Raw genomic sequence first — 22,703 nt, forward strand, 5'->3', positions numbered from 1 at the left:
GCAATGGCAGTTAATTTATTGTTATGTTAGAAGAATAATGTGTGTTTCCATGTCCTTTGAGGCTTTTGATTCCATCACTGTTGGTAAGGACTGCATTGTAAGACTGGGGATTTGTGTTTTTAAATACTCTGCTTCAGGTAAGCTGTCAGCTTTGCTTCATACAAGCTTATAGACAGTAACCCTTTTGTAAAACTTTTGTTAACAAAAGTCACAATCAATTAAGTGTTTAAGGTTTGTGTTTACTGTACTGTGTTAAATGGATGACATGGAGTAAGAATGTGATTAGTATGGATTTGGGTGCACGGCATAGCATGCAATAAAGGTGTGTAGAGGAAAGGTTAGCAGGAATCTACCCAGTTTTTTCTTTTTGTCTGCTGCAATCTTTTTGGTACCAGAAAGCATGCACCAGAACTATGCTAAGGGATTTTGTTTTTGATAAAGACAGCCATATGACTCATGTAACCTACAACAGTGACTAGCCTTTGGGAGATCTATTCAGATTTAATTTAAAATGTTAACATGTGTTTAGTTTTTCATTATAGTGAATCTGTAAAAATCTTGCTGCAATGAAGTAGAGCCTGGTGTCTGTATAATGTTTTACTGAACTTTATTTAGTAGAGACACGCTTGTGGTTCAGGGAAAAAAAAATGCTATAATAGGTTGTGATGTCTGTAAAACAGAGGCAGCATTGCATTATGGGAAAAGTTATGTTCAGCACCCCATGTGACATTGTGCCTGACCATTCCTGAGTATTTGTTTTCTTATACAAGCCCATGTCTGGTCAGGTGCCCATGAGAAGTAGGGTGGAGGCCAGTCAGAGCAAGATCGAGGTCTGTCCCCAGCGGTTATCCCAAACAAGTTAAGCTGACCACATGGCCAAAAGTAGTCCAACAATAATAATTCAGTTACCTGAGTGCCAGATCAACTGTTGTACCATTAGCTGTGCTTTTCACGCTAATGACAATGATAAAAATGGTGAAGGTTTATGAATTCATTCATCCATTTTTTTGTCCTCGATAACACTCCAGTTAGCTCATGAATTGTCATGAAATTACACCTGATTATAACGAGATTGTGACAATTTGCATGCACACTTTTAAGTTTGAAGTTGTACATTTACAAAAAATTCTTGGCTAATCTTTGAATGTCGTGTTGTATAATTAAATCTTCATTTGGTTCATACACTTGTCTTGGTTAGCTATGAGTTTGCAATGTCTGTATCAGTGCATTGTCAGCCACTCAGCACTTAGAGTGTACGTGCAAAGAAGACAGAAAACAACTAGCTGAGCATGAACATTGAGAAAATGTAACACTGAAACACATAGCTCCCTCTTCTGGATGACAGAGTGGTGCTATTGTGCTTGAGTAATCTCACTAGGTGAAAGCTACACCACTGCCTGACAGTTTTTTGGTTTTTGAAAGATTTTAACGCGTTGCCGTGGCACTGGTACCTGTTTACGTTCGTGTTCTTTCACGCACACTAAAGCCCAGCTAGAGATATATGAGTGCTCTTAATGCTTGAGATATTTCTTGGTATCTTTAATTAGGTGGAACAAACCTAGCTGTGCTGCTTATGTATGTACAACAGTGCTTAAAATACAATGTGGAAGGAATGTAAGATACTAGATGCAGGAATTATCGTGATTTTGCAACTTGCACCATTTTAATCCACAAAACACCAATCCTGTGTTGGAGAGAGACATCTTTCAGACAGCATGGCATAGTCTACTCAACAGAGGATCAAAAATACAATGAAACCCGCAGAGTGCAATCAGTAATGCTTTTACATGTAAACACCTGCAAATGTTTTCCAATACATTTCTTATTTGTCTAACCGTCACGGATGAGGGCATCGAAAAAATAAATCACATATCTGAGTTACATCAATGCAATAAAGAGGTGTGTAAATGAAAACCATACAAACATGGCCAGATGTGGATGAAAACGCAGACTTATCTGTGTGTCTCTTTATAATGTACACCCTGACTCCACCATACAGCTGACAGGCCAAGTCCCGCTGAATCTGACACGGAAAGCACCGAGGGCTTCCTGATTGCAGATAAACTGGGCAGTGCGGTCTCTGTGATTCCGTAAAGTGGAAGAGAGAAGGAACGGAGTGCTTGAGAGATGGGACCTCAAGACAAGGGAGCGGAGACAATGGGGGCACGCGGCGGGAACAAATGCTTTGTTTGTGCTCCTTTCAGAAGGCCTCAAGCGAGACTGCCTGAGGTCGCTCAGATGAATCTGAAGATAACACAGGTTGGGGGCTAACAAGAGGTCAGTTTGGTGAAACAGCTCAACAGCAGCGTGGAGCAGCAGAAACGGCAGCATTCGATACACCACCGAATACTTCTGGGGGGGGGTAGGGGTCATTCTGTTGTCCACAGCTTTGACTGAATCGCGCCAGTACAAATCAAATCAAAACCATCAGGCATGAGCACATACAATGGTGATGAGGGAGCCTGTCACTTAAAGGTGAGGTATTCGTAGCAACACAGAAAAGTGTAAAGCATAGAGAGCTCAATATGGATGTCAGTTGAGACCCTCCAAAAATCAGCAAGGTAAATGAATTAGGAATGGATTACAATACAAAATAACAGACTAAAACATAAATAAGAAGACAGGAGCATGCCATTTCCAACTGATTTGTGCAGAGTACTTCACTCTTTTACGATTTTCTGATGATATTGCATTTTCTGTGACGTGTTAAGCAATAAAACATAAAGCACACTGGTTAAACAGCCCCATCTTGTGTTGAAATACAGTCAATGCCATGTTCCCAGAGGGGGGGGGGGACGGGGGGGGCTCATAGAAAATGGTAAGCTAAACCTAAATATAAACACACGTAGAAAGCACTTTTGTGGGCAGGACGATCCACAGTTAAAGGTGGACATAATTTCAGTTGTTATCTGGGAATTTCAATGTAAAAGGCCACATCAACAAACCTCTTTAATGACTTGGTCTTGGAGTGTTAATGACCTGGTGTTGGAGTGTTGCTCCATCTTTTTTAAAAACTTCTCATTACAAACTGAAGCCCTCCAATGAGCATAAATGCAGGTAATGCTTTTCCCCTCTTACTTCTGACTATGAAATGAAATCCAAATGAATGAGAATGTATGCCTGTGGATTATGATGGTGATCACATTGTAAATAGATGTTATAGAAAATGAATGGTGCAGTACTTAGCAATATTTAGCAAATCGATTGCCATTCACTCCGGTAGGTCCCTTTCATCCCAGTGCATAGCTCCTGAAGTGCCAACCACACACAGACACACAGACAGACAGACACACACACACACACACACACATCAACCAACACTTTAAATACAGGAAGAATCATCCTGTGACTTGTAATTAAGACCTTCAGATAAAATCACCCGCATTGGGAGGGAATCATTATCTCAAAAGAGATGGATTGCGTCCAGGTAGAAATTTATGAAGAGATTTATCCAGAGTAAACACTTCAATTAAGGTAAAGAGTGGTTGTCAGAGATGGGAGCAGCGCTGGGTTACCTGCAGCAGTTATCTCTCTCCCCCCCACCCACCCCACAACTCTCTCTCTCTCTCTCTCTCTCTCTCTGTATTGCTCTCCCTGTCTTTCTGTCTGTAACATTTTGTCTTTGATTGAGTCGGGCTGCCGAGCCTAATTTTTCATCACCTGCCCCAGGACAAGCCTGCGTTTCCGTATGAAACTAAAAGGGGGTGAGTGGCTCCACAGGAGCATAGACAATATCAGGTTGCTCTCTACCAAGTCTCTCCTCATCTAATTGTTCCTGGGGTAAACAGGTTCACTTTTGCTTTACAATAGTTTTACATCTTTAACGCTTATAATAATGCAATATGTTAATGCAAATCTCTAGTGCCCCTTAGAGAGGAAATCTTGCTAGAATTATCCACCTTCTTTCACCAGCAGTGATTTCTTTACACGATTCCTATTGAAACGATTCCTACGTGAAGAGTTTACATTAAACTGCATTACACAACAGCGCTGCACGTCTAATAACAAAATGCTACGCAAGGATTCCTATTAGCTTGATTGATCCAAGGAAACGAGCGTCTGTGTCTTGACAGACATCCACTTACAATGGCAGCCCTTCATTAGCGCAGCGTGGGTTTTTTTTTTTTTTTGCAAACAACAGGCACAGACAGACACTTCTTCATACGGTCCGCATTCCTCCAGGACCGTGCACAGGAGGGCATCTGCAACAGTGTGCCACGCCATTCAAACATAGCGGCAGCCACACTAGCACGCTTCTATAAATCTATCCGCTGTCCGAGAAGCTCATTCTGCCCTGTGTCGTGGAGTCTTAGAATTAGGAGAATGCTCCTGGCGTTTTTTTTTTTTTTTTTTTTCTCTCCTGTCTGTAGCCTACCTCTGTCTTCAATACTGCTGGCTCCACACACCAAATTCCTGGAAAATATTAACTTGCTCTGACTTGCAAGACTCAGGCTTAATACGGAGTGAGCCTTTTCCAACTGCATATGTAACTAAGAACAACATTTTTACCTTTTTTAATTTTTTTTTTTTTTTGCCAAAATGTTTGAAAATTATAGAGAGAAGTGTAGATTTTTTAAAGAAAGTAAACAAAATTGTTACTGGGTTGAAATGACTGGGGGAAGAACCGCTCGACCTTTGACCCAGTCTGAAGTCAACCAGTAGAAACAAAAACACATACTGAGTACATTGTCTTTGAGGTGGATGAAAAAGTGACAACTGTGGCCGAAGCCCTGTCCGTGCGTCTGAGCTGTGTCTGGGCTGCAGACGTTCCTGGTGTATTCAAAAGGAAGCAACGCAATGTAAAAACAGGATGACATGAGGTGCATCGCCTTTGATGTGCAATTTTACAGTTCACCGCAAAGACAATGAGATTGTCGGAAATGCATCAAATTGGCTGAAACAACCAGACATGTACTAAAAACCCGGGAAAGAGCTGAAAAAGACCTTACTGTCTCAGAGAATAACGTGATTTATTTTTTTACTGTTTATTTTCACTTTTATGTTAAGCTGAGAAACTAACTTTGTCATTTCTCCTCTGATCACCACAAACATAACGGGGGATTGAAAAAGCATACGGCCTGTGATTATTATAAAATAATACATCCTTTATATTCAGCATCATAAATGGCGGGTAATTTCAATTGTGTCTTCGTAAGTGGCTTCATCTCTGTACCTCAGTAAAAGCTTCCAAACATAAATGATACAATATGTATACAGTCAAAATCTAACATTATGTTTCAAAGCATTGCATTTCCTGCATCCAAATGAATAATTAAAACATTCAGCTAAAAAAAATCCATTACATTAAACAGGTATTTGCAAATGGTCTTCTCATATACAGTTTCTGAAATACAGGATTGACAAAGCTTACTGAATTGCTGACTTATATAGACAGTTTTCATCCCATACTGTAGGCAATCACACACAATGGGAGTCAATAGTTCCCTTTCTCTTAGCTGTGCTCTTCATCCTGTGATATGTACTGTACATGCTGACTATTAAAACCCTAGCTGAATGAGATCTCCTCAGGCACGGGGATGGTCCCAGCAGTTTTCCCTTGAAAATATAATTCTCCGCATGTTATCTTACCCATGGGCATTCTATTTGCTTTCCTATGAACAGTGTAAGTTTACCACAACATATCTGTGAAAAATGTAGTGTGTTACAATACATGCACTGGACATGTTAGAAAAAAAAAACATGAAGGATGTTTGGAAGCCAGTTTTGTTCAGAAGTGTTCCAATATTTATACAAGTGTACTATTTATGTTTATATAGGGATTCAGGTGACAAAATGTTAATTACAGAAGACTATAACTGAGGTGTTACAAGAACAGACTGCTAAGTTATAATTTTGGATCCTTATAAGACTCTGCACTGGCATTGCTAGTAGTCTTTGCCCCTTCAGCAAGGAACCATTTCATTCTTCACCTTTTTCAAATGCCAGTAAATTTAGTTTCTGTGATCTTTTTATCTTCTTCCTCGCATTGTTCTTAGCCATCTCTTTCCGATCGAAAAGGATTTCAGGGGTGCATCTATGTGGATGATACACATTGTCGTGCCACGCTTGAATAAATGAATCAATCCTACATAAAGGTTAGCTGTTTCACATTTATTGCTGTCTGTGAAAGGGAAAAGGAATGTTTTCAGAGGATATAATTGGTACACTAAATTTACAGATCGCACTAATGGCCCAAGCAACCATGATATTGCAAGAGTACGCACTCCTGTGGAGGTATTAGAGCACTCTAAAATCTGATACGGAAAATTAGGCAAGTGCTACCCAGCTAACAAAATAATGGAAACATGCCCAATAGTATGGCTTCAGTGAACTGACTGTTTAAATAGACAAATCATAAACCCATTTACCTTGTAGATCCAACAGTAAGCAGTGTTAATGGAGGAAGCTGACCATTCTGTGCATAGTAAAAAAAAAAAAAAAAAAACATTCATACATACAGTACCTACATACGGGAAAACATTTTATCAAAGTGCATACAAAGAGCCCTGTACATTAAATGACTGAAAACTTAAGAATAGTTATATTTATTTGATCCCTCAGATTAAATCCTATCTTTAAACATTGCTGATTTCCATCCTGGTTTCCTTTCACAAGACAAAGTTTTACTGTAAAGAGAAAGTAACTGTGTACATGGCACTGCAGAGCATTCTCAAGGTTTATGCAGCCCTTATAGTCAAAGTGCTTTTGAGAAAGATGACAGGCACATTCGAAACATTATCACTGCAGCGTGAGTAGTGTTGTGATAAAGCTATAAATAAAACACTTCTGTGATCACAGCCATGGCCCTTTGGTATTCGTTTCTGATCACCGAAGTGAAAGCAGTCCTCCTCCTCAGAGATTAGAGTTTCCCTTTTTATTTGCACATTTTGCACACAGAGTTCCTTAATTAACAACGTAAAAAGGATGCTCTCTCTCGTAAAGCAAAGCCATGTGAATATTCCTGTTTTTGGGGAACAAAGCATACTTGTATGCATATTCAATTTTCCCCTTAATATGAGTGTTTATAAAGTGCCCGGCACAAGGTCAGATTCTGCAATTTTAAAAGAACCTTCAGTTCTACGGTTCCATAGGCAGTTAGTATTCTGCTTTGTAGGGCTCCACAAACTGAGACTCAGCCAGAAATTCTCTGCAATACCGAGATATCAACTGTATTCGTATTTGGTTGAAAAGTCTCTCTGCCGCCAAGAGTTCTACCAGTGGAAGTCCTTAACTTCCAAAAAGCTAACTGGAAACTCCTATGCGAAACCAGGAAGGCATGCAGAGTGCATAGGCTTCCCGATTAATGGTCTGTAACTCAGATTTCTGTTGGAGTTCTCTGTTCTGGAGGGTTGCAAAAGCTGAGGCCCATCTCCATGCACTGGAGAATTCTAGAAGCTAATGGGGAGCTCTAGAGGTCGAGGTCCACATCTCTGTTCTGGAGAGTTCTAGAATATGAGGCCCAGCTCTATGTTCTGGAGAATTCTAGAATATGAGGCCCAGCTCTATGTTCTGGATAGTTCTAGAAGCAGAGGCCTCCCCCTGCTGTCTGTTCTGGAGAATTCTGGAGGCAGAGTCCCCTCGCTCTCAGCTCCGGAGAGTTCTAGAAGGATGAGACCCAGCTCTCCGTTCCGGAGAGTTCTAGGAGCAGAGGCTGAGCTCCTTCCTGACGGAGCACTTCTTGCACTGCACCACGCAGCACCAGTGGAACCTGCAGAGGCAGTTCTCCTCGAACACCACGGTCTCGTCCCTGTAGCCGCGCTCACAGCACAGCAGGTCGCAGCCGCTCACGTCCATGGCGGTGCTGTTGCATACGCGGCCTCGCGTGCCCAGCGACCCCGTCTTCCTGTTGGGCAGACAGAAGTCGGGCGACTCGGCGGAGTAGATCAGATCCTGCTTGTCTGGCGGCTTGATGTTCTGCCCCACGGGGATGAGCGTCTTGCCGTCGTTGCCTCCCATCACCTTGAAGGCTCCGTTAAACCTCTCAAGCAGGCGATCCCCCACCTCGCGAAAGTGAGGCATCTTTTTCCAGCAGGTCCGCAGCGTGCAGGATCCAGACAGCCCGTGACATTTACACTCAGTCCTCATATAATTCCTCACTGCCTGTAGTTAGACACAAAGACAGATTGGTGAGATAAAAGCAGACGCTACTCTGAAAGAATTCACCCCCCCCTCCCCACCGCCCCACCCGCCCCTCTTGCCTCCGGCCATTCTAGAACTCACAGGTCTTAACGGTGGAGATCATTTTGATAACTGCTCGTAACAATTAACGAATGATAAATGATCATTTATTTGTAACTCATCTCATGCAATAAATGAGGAAGAGGTAACCACACACTATTTAATCACAAAAAAACTTTTATTAAGAAACCAAAAAAAAAAAAAAATCAGCACGTATATGCTTTCATGAAGACACTTGTAATATTTGTTTGTTTTCTTTCTGTGGTTTGTTAATAAAATAAGCTTTACATTAACTACTAGCCTATTTCATGCTAGTTGCCTATTTAGGCAGCACCTCTTTAACACTGGGTGTGCTCCCTCTTCCCCCCTACCTTTCAACTCACCTCCTGCCTCATTTCTTTAAACAAGATTTTGTTTGAGAATTGAAACTGGCAATCACACATTTCTCTCACCAAGTAAAGGACGTTCGCGCCTGTTATCTATGAAACGTAACTAATCCACCCAAAAATCCATTTCTGTTTTTTTTTTCCACATCTCATACTTAGCCATCTGTCTGACTTGCTGCTGAGATGCCGAGACAGGCTTATGCTGCTTGGTGGCAGTTGGTCAGGTTGTGACAAAGTGATGCTGACTCAGGGTGTACAAAGGTGAGTCTCGGGCAATTTATTAGCATTTAGGTATAATTAGACACTGCAGTCAGGCGTACAGAGAGGAGCACACATTCCTCAGCGCTCAGCCAACTGCAACTCGATGTGCAACTGCTCCAAACAAGCAGCCTATTGTGGCTGAACTATTCCACATCTACTTACCTACGATGCCTTTAACAAGGAATAAAGCTTCACACTTTCACTGGGTAAATACTGTGAGGTACAGAGCCTCAAAGCTAAATAACAAAATAGCTTGTGTATTTTTGTTTCTTTTATGTATACATGCTTTGAATTAAAACATGTCTATGGGCAGTACAGCAGCAAATAAATGAAAATGGAGTGAAATTGGAAGGTCTGCATCTAATAGTTATCAACTGAGATGTATCAGTACATATGTGTAAAACTAAGACCCTGTCTTGGAAAAAGATTTGCTTTCAGTGGCAGCGGGAATGGTGCTCCTGACTGGTCAGTGTAATTTAGCCCCACTGAGTGGCTTCTTGTCCCTTCTCCTACCCCTAAGTGATGTTATCTGCTCATTTAGGCACGACTATCTCCGGCAATAAAACACACAGCCCTACTTCAGAGGTGATGCAAAGGAATTGATGAGTCACCCAATGTTTTCAAAACATTCTGCATCGGCAGTCTGTCCAGACCGCAGTCACACTATGAAATGCACATAATTTTTAAAATAATCTGCATAAAAATCTACTACTCAATATAACATGTAATTAATGTTATAAATGTAATTATTTGAATATTCTAACAGTAATATATTTAAAAATTAATTAATGTTATTTATATATGTCATAAATTAGGGAAATTTATGACATAAATTAATGATGTGATGACAGTGGTGTGGCACAGTAGTAAGGAGCTCACTTAGGCATGGCTGTTGTACTTAAAGCACAACTGTCTTAGTAAATATCCAACTGTATAAATGAATAAAACTGTAACCTACTGTGTGCAAGTCGCTCTGGATAACAGCGTCTGCTAAATGACAGTAACGTAATGTAATGTAATGAAATGATTGTGGCTCAGGCTGCATGCTCCATCGTACCAGTCTTCCCGCCTCGTTGTTGTGCAGGTCGATCAGCGTCCGGATGTCGCTCTTGCCCTTCTTCCTCTTGGCGTCCATGAACTGCTTGGACTTCTCGTAGCCGAACTCCACGTCGTCGCCGCAGCCGCCCCACTCCCACTTGACACTCTCGGTGCCGGTGCCGGTGGTGGGCCGGGGCGGGGCGCGGCTCCGGGTGGCCTCGCACCCGCACTGCAGTAGCTCGCCCATGCTGCAGGCCTGGGTCACCGTGTGCGTCACGCCCGCCGCCGTGATGGCGTACACGAACGCCGTCTCCCGGATGTCTGGCGGAGGGAACACACACGCGGCAGGGGTGTCAGACACTTGGGCCTCTGTGCAACCTGGGAGTGCTCCAAATTCTGGGTCACTTTATGCATGGAGTGACACTCCACAATGTTACAGCTATCTCTTCAGTCAAACCCACTATGAAAAAAATAATAAATGACACCTACTGCTGCTGACTTCCTGTTTCTATTCTGTGTTCTGCATTATTAACTATACGGCAGGGGGTGTCAGAGGGGGGGCCCCATGCAACCTGGACATGCTCCCAGTTCTGGGTCGCCTTATATACTGACACTCCACAACGGCACAGTTACCCCTTCGGTCAAACAATTCTTTAATGACACTCACTGTTGCTGACTTTCCACTTCTATGGCTGCAATGTGTAATAACATTCTTTTGAAGTTAGCGCTTCCTTAACTTCACTGCCCAGAAAAGCCCCATGTGTTAGGCTACTTCACTTTTCACAGAATTGTAAACATGTGCTCATAAACACGGTCCCCTCTCCAACAGCAACGCGCTCAGAACCAAGGGGGGAGGGAGAGAAGGAGGGAAAGGGGAGGGAGAATGAATCGCTGTTATCTGTCCACTGTGATGAAGTGGAAATGAATGTTCTGGAGCCCGGGAGGCAGAGGGAGAGAATGCAGTCACTGCTCTTCCCAGCGCCAGCTCCGTATCGCATGATCCAGTGGATGGGATTGATTAAGGAGGCCGAAAGGGAGCCGCTGCCGTGCGATGGGCCCTCAGACCCTCGCGCCGATATTAGCTGCAGCTGTATCCGTAAAACCCCGCTGCGTGTGTGTCCTGTCCTCTGCGGGCCTGCTCCCCTCATCACACCTGCACGCACCTGGGCACCTACAGAGCTGCACGCAGCTTCAAACCTGAACGGGCACATTAATTAAGCCATTGTTTCAGCTTTGACGGTGGAGAGGTCTGCAACATCTACACTACATTACATTACATTGCATTATTGGCATCTAGCAGACGCTCTTATCCAGAGCGACTTGCATAGGTTAGCGCCTTGCCCAAGGGTACAGCAGCAGTGCCCCAGTGGAGAATCGAACTGGCAACCTTTCGGTTACGAGTCGTGCTCCTTACCACTATTCTATACTGCCACCCCGTCTCTGTCCCCCGCTCCCACTGTGAGGCTCTGCTGCTTTCAGTGAGGACCCAACAGCTGTAATGGCGTTTTTCTTAAGAATTAATCTCTCCCGTCGGACTGAGCCAATCGCCAGAGGAGGAGCGGAGCTGAAAAAAGTGGCTCGTGGGTAAGGGACGGTGGGGCGGGGCAGCCTCTGCCGTCCGGCTGTCTCTGGAAGAGGTCTGGCTGCGGTGGAGAAAAGCCCTCTCACTGACACCGCGGCTGACTGCATCAGAAAGGGAGGCGTCAGAAGCGAGGATTACAGACACATGGATCCAAGGGGAATACAATAGAAAACAGTTGCTAGGTGGGCCGGTGTGGAACTAATCAAAACTGCAGAGGATTCCACAACGTTGATGGAAGTTCGGCCTCCAGCCACAGCCAGTTCAACTCGCAGGCACCCGGGCTCTGCTAGCGATCTGCTGCTACACCTCGCTGGTGTGGAATGCATAAATATGGTGTTATAACAAAGGGAGGTTTCATTTCTACTGACCATGGCTTATGCAGGCAATATACATTTCAGTGGCATCTAATGAGTGTTCCACAGAACTAAATGAATGGCTGTCGGATTTGGAATGTACATTGTCGTTAAATTGTATGGGCAAAAGAAAAGAAAACAAAAGAAAAAAAAACAAGAGTAAGGGATGTTTGAGATCCATGTCACGTTATCTTTTCTTTTTTTCACACACTTTCCACCCAATCTGAATATCCAAGTTCCATGAAATCCTCCATTATCTAATCACTCGTAGACGAGAGCTTAAAAAGCCATTCGTCTGAATTAAAGGGATCTTTATGGAGAGTTGTTTTTCTTCTATATAATAAGGAGAGGCCGATAACACCTTATCTCTGTAATACATTTTGAATGTCATCTTCACAATGAGACGTGGTATGTTTTAAAAACAGAAGCACACCCATCTAACAGCTGATGTGTGCAAAAGGTTAAATTATCATTTGTTTAATACTCACACAGGAAATGATTGGCCAGTTTTGAATGGACAGTGAGCAGCTTTGATTTTTTTTTAAATTATAACACATTTTTATAAATTCTATGAACAGAACTTCCTACAATAAATTAAAAATCGGCCAAGAACTATGTATAAGTAAATGAGTGTCATATACAGATGAGTGACATCGGTTATGAAAGAGTATTAAAAATCTCTTGATTTCAACTCCTTTTGTAGTCTCCTTCGGGACACAAATTCCAAACACATTTCTGCTGCGGCTTGTGCCCGGGCCTGTCTGATTGAGTGCCTGATGCCAGAAGGGCCTTCTGCAAGAATTAGCAAATATTTTTTTAATACTCAATCTTTAAGTCAATGATGCATGCACACAAGTTAAAGAAAAAAAAGTGAGTATGGGAGCCCCGCTACAGGTTGGACACAGCCTGACAGGTGTGAATAATTTTGATTGATTAATTTTGCCTCTATGTGCTCCTGTCCAAGAGAGATGAATCTCTGCGCATATCTTATTGCATACCTGAAATCTATTTTATTAACTGGAAACACAGCCAGTAATCCCAGAGCGTGTATCATAATCTGTTACTTCTGGAGAGATATATGTTCCAACATTAAAGAAAAAAAAACATCTACGTGACTGGGGTCACACCCTTTCAGAGATAATCAGTTAATTGTTTCAGTGAAGCTGATCTCTTGATCTCTTTCAAATCTGATTTAAACTGATGATTGCTTAAGGGGAGAGCAAGCAAAGCAAAGCAAAAAATCAAAAAAAAAAAACTTGGAAGAGAAACAATGTTAATATAAATTAAATGGGGGCTTTAATTACATCTTGAACGTCAGCGTTTAGGGGGACTCATTCTGTGCATGTTTTGGAGGTGTGTAATTGGATTATAGAGATGAAACAAGAGAGATTATTAGCTTAATTCCTGTCATAACCCTCTGCCCCAAGGGAAACAGGGTGTGTTTATTCTGTGACCACACTGTGTTACCTGATATGGCCTCACCATTTCAACCACACTCTCTGAGTTTACCAGAGAGGAGTCCAACATCTCAACCTACCACATGCAGAACCCCTCTCAAAACAATGATTTCAAGATCTAGCGATGCCATCATTGAGATTCTTGCTTTGAGACCCACAAAGGTTCATTCCTCAATGTCAATGCCTTTGTTTTTTTTTTCAACAGATAAATGCTCCAATGCAAATTACAATCGTGCTATTGTAACAACTATTAAATGCAAGTTGGAGTAGTGTCTAAGGGTAAAACATTTCAGACATCTGGTTACTTCGAGAATTAAGAAATATCTCCAGAGAAGTAATATTATACAGGGCATCTGAATACATGCCCCGTGCCGATACAACAAACCTGACACTTTACACATTTTTTGCCCAACTGGAATTCTTTTACTGCCATGTGCCAAGAAAGCTTTTCTCTGGAATTCCCGCTTGGCACACATGAATCTCCCCCATTGCTGTGACTATCACCTCAAAACTATGTGTGGCTGCGAATCTCCCTCCTTGCTGTGACTGTCAGCTCAAACCTGTCAGCCCAAACCTCAAAGTGTAAAAGTGTGTGATGGTGAGATAATATAAACACTGTTCAGAGTCAAATGAACACTTTTAGGGCTGAATTAACACTGTTGAGATGCTGAGTGTGTGTGACTGTGATTCTTCCACTTTGCTGTGATTTTGCTGTGTAGCTTTGAGGCTCACCCGCTGCCGTGACTATTACCTGTGTATGGCTGTGCGTCTCCCCCACTGCTGTGACTATCACCTGTGTGTTGCTGCAATTCTCTCCCACTGCTGTGACTATCACCTGTGTGTTGCTGCAATTCTCTCCCACTGCTGTGACTATCACCTCAAACCTTGTGTGGCTGTGACTCTCACCTTCTGCTGTGACTATCCCGCCAAACCTTTGTGTGGCCATAACTCTCTCCCATTGCTTGGACTATCACCTGAAACATTTTTCACAGCACAGTACACGCCGTTGGAGGAAAACACCTTGTCTTTGAAAGCCGCATCACCCACGGCAGGTACAGAAATGGCTAGGAGAGACACAGACAGCAGCAGAACATGACAGAAAGAAATAATTAACCACATTCCCGAGGGGGGCAACAGGAATTACATACGTACGAGCATTGTTATTATTTTTCTAATTAGAACCACATATTGTCATTGAGGATCTCTAATTACTTCATTACAACCTAGAGACAACATGTTTGGGCAGCCAGGAGGAAAGCAAACCTTGGCAATGAGAAGCTCCTCTCTGGGGCCAAGAAAACACCAGGTTTAGTTTATACGTTTCAAAAGAAAGAAGAAAATAGCCCCAAGATATTTTTGCAAAGGGAGAAAAATGTAAGCCATGTTGTGTGAGCCCTCTGCAACCGTGAAAGTGGTCTTGGCTTCATAATGTGCTCCACACTGACATGTGTTCATTATGTGTAGGTCTATCTTGACAATTGCAGTAATTCTTCAAAACAGAGGAGCACTTAAGCCCAACCTAAAGGAGACTGGGGACTTTATGACTCATTTCCATTTTATCAAGTGATCTCCTTCCAGTTGATTTTAAGTGGTCGTTCCAGACACAATGATACATGTCTTTATTCAATCTTGTCTCGGCGTGAATACCTTTCTACCAGGAGTGTAATCATTTCAGCTGCTACCTCTCCTAATAGCTTTACCTACATCTACGTGTGGAGCGAAAGCAAAAAGAATTGTAATTTATGCGACTGTCCGTCTGTTGAGGTTGAACAGCAATGTCAACATACAGCAGCCGTCATAAATCAGGTTTCACAATCAACAAATCAATGTGCTCACTGCATCACGCAGAAGATGGAACTGCACTGAGGGCAGCTGATAAACACTCTGCCCTCTGCTGGTGGACTTTGTTACAAACATTTTGAGGCAGAGTTTACAGGGGTGAATGTATACTGTACTGTGTAACCACAAGATTTGAGTGGTATCTATGTAATTCCCATGGTCTTCACTGAGCAAACATCACTGTGTTCATGTGCCCACAGACTACTTAACGCTGCCACACAAGATTACAGGCTTCAACATGACTAATAGGAGCTGGATACGATGTGAAATACAAGCAGTCATTACTAAGTGGTAAGTAGTTCCTCTTTTTGCAAAGGATTTAAGTCAGTAGGTCTTTTTTATTTATTGGGTAACATAAATTTCTAATCCTGTTTAGGTCTATTTTCTTGTGGTGTTTTTTTTTTTGGTAATTTTAGCAGAACTGTGTGGATTTAAGCACCTTAAAACCGCAAGACAAAAAAGACCAATAAAGTTTGCAATGTAGGATTTGCCCTGAAGCATAAACCAGCACAAAGACTGGTTTCTATGGACAACACTGTAAAAGAAGAGTAAAGGTGGGGGAAGCCTTTAAAAAAATCAGGGCAGCCGTGCCTACATAATATTATTACTGACTTCAAAGGGCTAGAAAGTGCAGAGGATCAATGGTTACGAGAGGCAATTTAGGAGATAATACTAAGTGTGCAATCTGATGCATAAGAGGATCACTCAAGTGCAAATCTGCCTCCTTCAGATACAACAGCTTTCCTTGTTCTCCACTGCTCTCAGAATCAGGACTCTGGTATGTAGCAACACTGAGGAGTAGCAGTTAGGGCAATGGACTTTGAACTGCAAGTTCATGGGTTCAAGTCCCAGATAAGACATTACCATTGTAACTTGGATGAGGCACTTGGATCATTAAAATCCATGCTGCACAATCAGGTCACATGTAGAATATATAGTGGGTAAAGGAATTAGGCTTGTAACATGAAGATTTCACATTCAATTCCCAGGTGGGGCAGTGCTGTCGTACCCTTGAGCAATGTATTTAATTTGAACTGCTTCAGTAAATATCCATCTGTATAAATGTAAAACATGTCAAAATGTAAACTATGTAAGTTGCTCTGGGACAGGTCTACTAAGAGACTATGTACATTACATTATCATCATTTAGCAGACAGTCTTATCCAGAGCAACTTATGTTGGTTAGAATTTTATCCATTTATACAGCTGGATATTTACTGAGGCAAGTGGGGGTTAAGTACCTTCCCCAGGGATACAACAGCAGTGTCCCAGCCAGGAATCAAACCAGCAACCTTTCGGTTACTAGCCCTGCTCGTTACCACTACATCTCACTGCCGTCTGTACTGTGAGCCTGGAGTGCTCACAGGAGCGCCACCTGTATTAAAGAGTGCTCACCTTGCTGCAGTATTTTGCCGAAGTACTTGTTCTGACTGGTACAGTTCCAGCGGCGGAAGCGGAACTGGTACTGGCACTCCCGCACCCCCAGCTTGGCGCCCTTGGCGACCTCGTTGACGATCTCGGGCTGGCTCTGGCATAGCTCCGCCTGCTTGCCCGCCAGCCGCTTGGTCTTCCGGCAGATGCTGTTGGGGTCCATGACCAAGGGGCTGCCCACGGCCCTGCGGCAAGCAACACAGCGCGTGAGACAGTTTAAAGCACTTTCTAACACACTGCGTGTTTTCACTGTAGGCGATAAATATGTACAGCGCCTAACCATCCAGTGCATAAAATCTGACCATAAATATCATGGTAAATGGTATAATGTGTCCGATGCATTCAGGACAGTGCATTTGAGTTTAAGAAACCGGTATCAGTGCAATCTCATTCAACTAACGAGTGTATATATATCAGGTGATATCAACGCTGCAGATCTGTGAACGGTGTCCTGCTTTATATGGAATCATATATCTTAATCTTACTAAGTGCAGTTTGGTTGTTAGGCCACCCGTTTGCTTTTATAAAATGCTTGAGCGCCAAGTCGTAATTCAAGCGCAAGCTCAGACACTGAAACCACAGCTAAAAGCCGGATAACACCTTAGAATAAACACAAAAAATACGCAAGGGGAGAAAACTGTATCTGAATAGCTATGTATCTTATGAAGTGTTGACAGATGTGTGTTTACAGCTGGGTAAATCAATTATTCCAGCTCCTAATGGGAGTAGAGGTCCGAGCTCCAGCGCTTGGAGCTCTCGCCAGCTCTTCCCATGACAGCCCTTATGACGTAATGTGAGAACAGCACTGTCCTCCGCTTCCTTTTTTGTTTAATAACTCTGTGTCGGACTCGGTTTCCGCCAGTGTGATGCATGAAGCTGAAGTCAGTTGTTATCGGGGGAGCAGCTGAGGGAGTATGACTGTGAGAATACATCACCCCGCTCTCCTCGCCCCCACCTCTGGGCCGATCTGTCCCACTCATAATATATCTATCCGCATCATTTATTACTTTGTTTAAAAAAGGCAAAACAAAACCCTGAAAAGCCAGCGTCGCATTATGATAACAAATATATAACATAGGATAAATGGCTTAGTCACAGAGAGCCTCCCATTGTTGTCAAGCAAAAATTTTTATTCTGTCTTTTATTATGCTGATCTCTGTAAGTCACAATAGCTTTAGGGTTACATATTTTAAATTTTTTTGGATAGAAGGAAAAAAAATACAGAAAAAATAAAGAACGCATTATATGTGTCCATACATATTAAAGCAGAGACTAGAAAAGTCAAACCATGTGTGCGGCACTGATTTGAATGACATTAGAACGCATAGTGTATTTTTCAAATATCCTTCAGTTGCCATACTCAGCCACTGTTGCATTGACCCTGATAAATAAGCCATTGAGGCATGACTATGTCAAAGTGCTGAGAACTAGCTGGCAGCTGTCAGATTCTAAATCATCGGTGGACACTGATGATGAGAAACTCATCGTTTCACCCTGTTGCACAAAAAAACAAGCTGTTCTGCTGGGTACCACTTGGTTACAAACTAGTCTTATTTAACGTTTAAAAAGAGGCCTTCTTGAACGAAGAAAAACGCGAAGTGTTTATGAGGTAATAATCCCAGTAATGTGTTTACTGATATGATGTAAACAGATTTAGTATTTCACAGCATCTCACCAAACTGAGTGGTGGGTGTAACTAACAGACAGTGAGGATGAGAACATCTCTGTGCCTTTTCCTCATTAATGGTATGGGAACTAGAGCTGCTCCTTTGGCTTCGGCCCGTAACGACTTTTGGATACCGTCGGCCTCCTTCTACAAATTGACGATTTATTGACAGCGTTTCCACGGAGACGGAGCGCGTACAGCAGCATCTCCAGCGTAGGTCATAATCATCTGAAAGCGGCCCCGTGTTATTAGGGCCTGTAGATACAGCGCTCCGCAGACGCCCTGCGCGTTTACAGCCGCCGATTAGCAGATGTGCCGCGGCATCCAAACCTGCGCGAGAACGCGTGCCAGCACAGCGGCTTTTGACGCAGGGCTCTGAAAGCGTCTCGCAAAAAGAACGGCACTCCGTTTTACAGCAAGAGGTGTGGACTTGTAAAAAAGAAAAAAAAGTCATACAATGTTAGACAGCTTTTCCTTATCCAAATCATGTTTCATAGTTAAAGACAAAGGTAACCCTTACGACAACCAGGGTTCAGTGGAAAACTTGAACAACACCCTCATTCACACTCAATATTCCATTGTCTGACAAGCATTTCCATTTATATTTCCATAGCTAGAGGCTCTTAAATGTTCCTACAGGAGCCATTGACCGTGTCCTGCCAGTATCTTGTCAATACAGTTCTTCCATCATAGTTACGCTCATACAGAAGTATGATTACCATCACCTAAAGTATGGTCACATACAGTACCGCTGCTTTTTTATTTTTACTTTGAATACATTTTACTGATGAAGTCATCTGTAATCCTCATACATGTGATTAAAAAGCCTAGAATTATTTTAAGCCTTTTAGGTATGATGATGCCCTGCAAACCTGTTGGACTTGAAATACAGTTGCAAAATTTGGTAAAATGAGAAAAGATTGATAACACAGCCTAAACAATATGTACACTGTGAAGCACTGTCTGTCTGTCAATGTAACTCCATATTTTATCTTCAGAATAACACACAATAATCTGAGACACCATTACCAGAGAAAAAGAAAAGGAAAGTAGAGGCGTTATCAGCTACGAAACAGGATTCTGGATGACAGATAAACAATTGATCGGTCTGTAGGCCTATACAATGTGATGTGTTTGCATTTCTTTATCACTTAAAAGTGAAGCTCCTGAACACGACAATGCAAAGATAAGACCACTTCATAACATAACTGAGGATGTAAATTAATCTGTGCAATCAGGAACCGGCACCGCACAATGTCACGCATGAAATATCAGAAGATAAAAAAGACAAAAATAGCGTCCGAAACCGTGATAAGGATCACTTATCCAAACAATCGGCTCTAATGCGGATGAGCTCCACAACGAGCTTTCGCCCCTGCTGAGGACCTCAGGTTTCATTACGAATAGCGCGGCCATACATAAGTCCCTTTTTCACTTTGAAAATGAGCGAATTTCATCCTCCTTAATCCCCAAAGTATGCTGGATATGAAGTCAGTCACGACAGCGCTGGAAAGCGAGCGGGTGGCTCGGGTTCAGCGCTTGCGGTGCGTGGCTCCGAGCCATGGCACAATCTCCGCTAGAACTCAGCACTAAATCAGATGAGCGGGGCGACGCAGGACACGGATGCACTGCTGCTGTCTGTCACACGTTTGTTTCCAAATAAATACGGACAGTGGGAGGAAGACGCGCCCGGCGAAAAATCCGGGGCGGTGGAAATCTGAGGAGCCCACATGCTCTGCGGTGAAACCCAGTATGCGCGCTCTGTGGCAAAAACCCCGTCATTTCATCTTTATCTGTTCCCATCTTTCTGCCCCTGATTGGAAATCTCGCCATTTTCCAAAATGCAGTCTCGCTCGCAGATCTGAGAGGGGAGATAACGTCTAGGCCCAGACTCAATCTAACCTTCGTGCACTTTGTCCTTAACATTGGGTTACGAAGTGAAGTGATACTTTTTTTTCAATCCTCACACATGATCTGTTTGTTAATCTCTCACATCTCCCCAATTTAAAAAGTTGTGACATAATGTACCTTAATAATACCTTGCCCTTATCACATTTGACAAATATGTGAATAAAGAAAAAGAAGATGAAGAAAGATATCAGTATAAAGAGGACGAAGAAGAAACAAACCACTCCAACACTTGCTTGAAATTTACTCACATTTAAGGGCAAAGCACGGTGCAGTTAGATTGAACCTGGCCCCTGCTGATGAGGAGACATACAGCTGGTGATTGGTGCTGGGTACATGCGCGCAGGGAGAGAGACCCCAAGTTCTTAGCGCATGCACATCTGAGGAACCAGTCTCACCAGTAAAGGTAAGCTGTCCCCGCCATTTAATGTCTGGGCTTCAATTCCCTATAGATTTATGATATGAAAAAAAAATCAAGGTCCTCTGGGTGGGCCGAATCTGTTTGCTTCAGGAAGCGAGCATCTCCAGGAATTCTAATAATAAGCGGCACGGTGGCCTATCTATCAAAGCACTTAGTTCTGAGAGGACAAGAGGTGAGAGACGTCTGCAAGGGCTAGTTCGGCTCGCTGATGAAAGCATCTTTGTCCCGCCCTGCTTTCTCCGGAGTCCAGGTGTGCTCTCAGAGCGCGAATCCTCCTTCCTCTATCAAAGGCGGACTCCTCTGTTTAGCAAACAAAACGGGACGACCTTGATTTTGAGAGGGGGGTAATTTTGGAAATGCGCAATTATGATACCACTACTCAGCCGTTCAAAGGGACTTCTTAGTTCCTGTCGTCTGCCCATTCAGATAAAATGTAGAGGGTTTTTTTTCTTCTAACTTCATAAACTTCAGCACGCTGAACTACGGATTGTTTTATGATGACATATCCATTGCCTCCAGGTCCACCTAAAATTCCAACTCTGACCCCCTCTTGTCTCATAGCTTTTACCACAGGCTGTAACTTAACTCTTAACAGACCTCCAGAAGATACGGCTGAACCCCCCCCCCCCCCCCCCCCCCAAGCCTTTCCACAGAATGTTTGTTTGTGTGATGTTATCAGACTTGTAAATTCTGAGTTTAATTATTGAGTAATCCGTTATGCATAAAAACCTTATTGTTTGTGACATTCGGTGATAAGTTTTATGGCAAAATGAAAATGATTTGTTGTGACTTCAGTCGGGAGGGGGAAAGCAAGTAAATAGTTTAAAACGTTTTGAATACTGATAAGAAAATAACATGGTGTATTTAAAAAGTCAGCTACTTAATGCAAGCCTACATTCCTGCATGAATGATCGTAACCGTAATTTGATTTTGGAGTGCTGTGAATTTGCTTAAATTGCATGCAAGTGGTTTAAATTATCGAATGTACGTGTGCACGCGAACTTTTGAGGATTAATGATTGCACAATCCCTTTGATCTGAACCGCACCACAGATCTGTCCACCGCGAACATCTCAAACACTCCAAGAGGTGCGAGTTTGGAGATAACGTACTGTAAAACAGCCGGCAATAGGCTACTGTAAAACATACAACAATTATGACCGTGCCGTCCCGTTTTTAATAGGCCTAAATTATTAGATGAAAACGTGAACAGATGAACAGATTAATAGTGTTACAGTACTTTTCTCCACAAATGTTTTATGATGAATCGTGGTCCAGGCTGGAATCCAGCTTGATAATCATCTTATTATCCATGCCACCAAAATCAGCTTGACCACCAAACCTGCGCGTGCACTTTGCACGACTAACAACGAAAGAGGTAATGACCCAGCTAGAAAGCTAATTAGTTCTGCCACGCTCCCTCGGTACGTAGAATACATAAAGCAATGTCCCATACTTAGTTTGAAGCTACACCATGACTGCTTACATAGGCTACCTCGTTCTGAGAAATTAAAGGATCACAAAACTTCTTAAAATTGTACTAAGCTGCCCATTACAATGGCTAAAATTCCAATTAACAACGTCGAGTCGCTCGATTGCTTACCACCACAAGCCGATAATGTTCACCGGACACAGGAGAATAAAAAACAAGGCAAGCTGAGTTCGAGACAGAGGGATCATCCTGCCGTGACTTGGTCCCTGAAGAAAAATGAAATAATTGCAAGATGAAAACCGCTAAATTCCAAGTGTAGCTGTCATGCAAAAACTTTCCATGGAACGTCTCGCGCAATTCTGTACCCCCCAAAATGCGTCAAGTGTCCAGCGAATTCGTCTTCGATCACATTATTGAGTTTGATAGCTCGGTGTATTCAACAGAAACATCTGCTTTGCGATCAGCTAGGCAACATCTTTTTTTCGCTACACAGCGCTCTGACGCTTTCCAACCCCAAAGACCAGAAGAACTGTCCCGAAGGTGACAAGCACGCCCCGACTAAAAAACTCCTAAATTCCAATAGCACAGCGATTTCGATCTGGCAGCGAGGATCCGTACAGCCCGCGGAGGAATGGAAAGAAGCCAGACCTTGGGCAGGAGTCGCAGGAAAGTAAACCAGCGCAGCCAACACGTTATGTGAAAAATATATCCATTTGAGATTTCGAAAAAATATATATTGTATTCACGTTTCA

The 22,703-nt window shown here is 42.8% G+C and overlaps 1 protein-coding gene across 1 annotated transcript; it reads right to left on the reverse strand.

Moving 5' to 3' along the window:
* Nucleotides 1–7,638: 7,638 nt before the first annotated feature.
* On the reverse strand, nucleotides 7,639–22,199 carry LOC118785382 (protein Wnt-6-like). The gene is made up of 4 exons (XM_036539999.1): nucleotides 22,123–22,199; nucleotides 16,490–16,710; nucleotides 9,883–10,184; nucleotides 7,639–8,100 (listed from the first exon to the last, which is right to left on the reverse strand). Exons 1-4 carry the CDS (start codon nucleotides 22,197–22,199, stop codon nucleotides 7,639–7,641), a joined length of 1,062 nt encoding a protein of 353 aa, XP_036395892.1.
* Nucleotides 22,200–22,703: the final 504 nt, after the last annotated feature.

The sequence above is a fragment of the Megalops cyprinoides genome, chromosome 11, assembly GCF_013368585.1.
Source record: "Megalops cyprinoides isolate fMegCyp1 chromosome 11, fMegCyp1.pri, whole genome shotgun sequence".
Taxonomy (NCBI): domain Eukaryota; kingdom Metazoa; phylum Chordata; class Actinopteri; order Elopiformes; family Megalopidae; genus Megalops; species Megalops cyprinoides.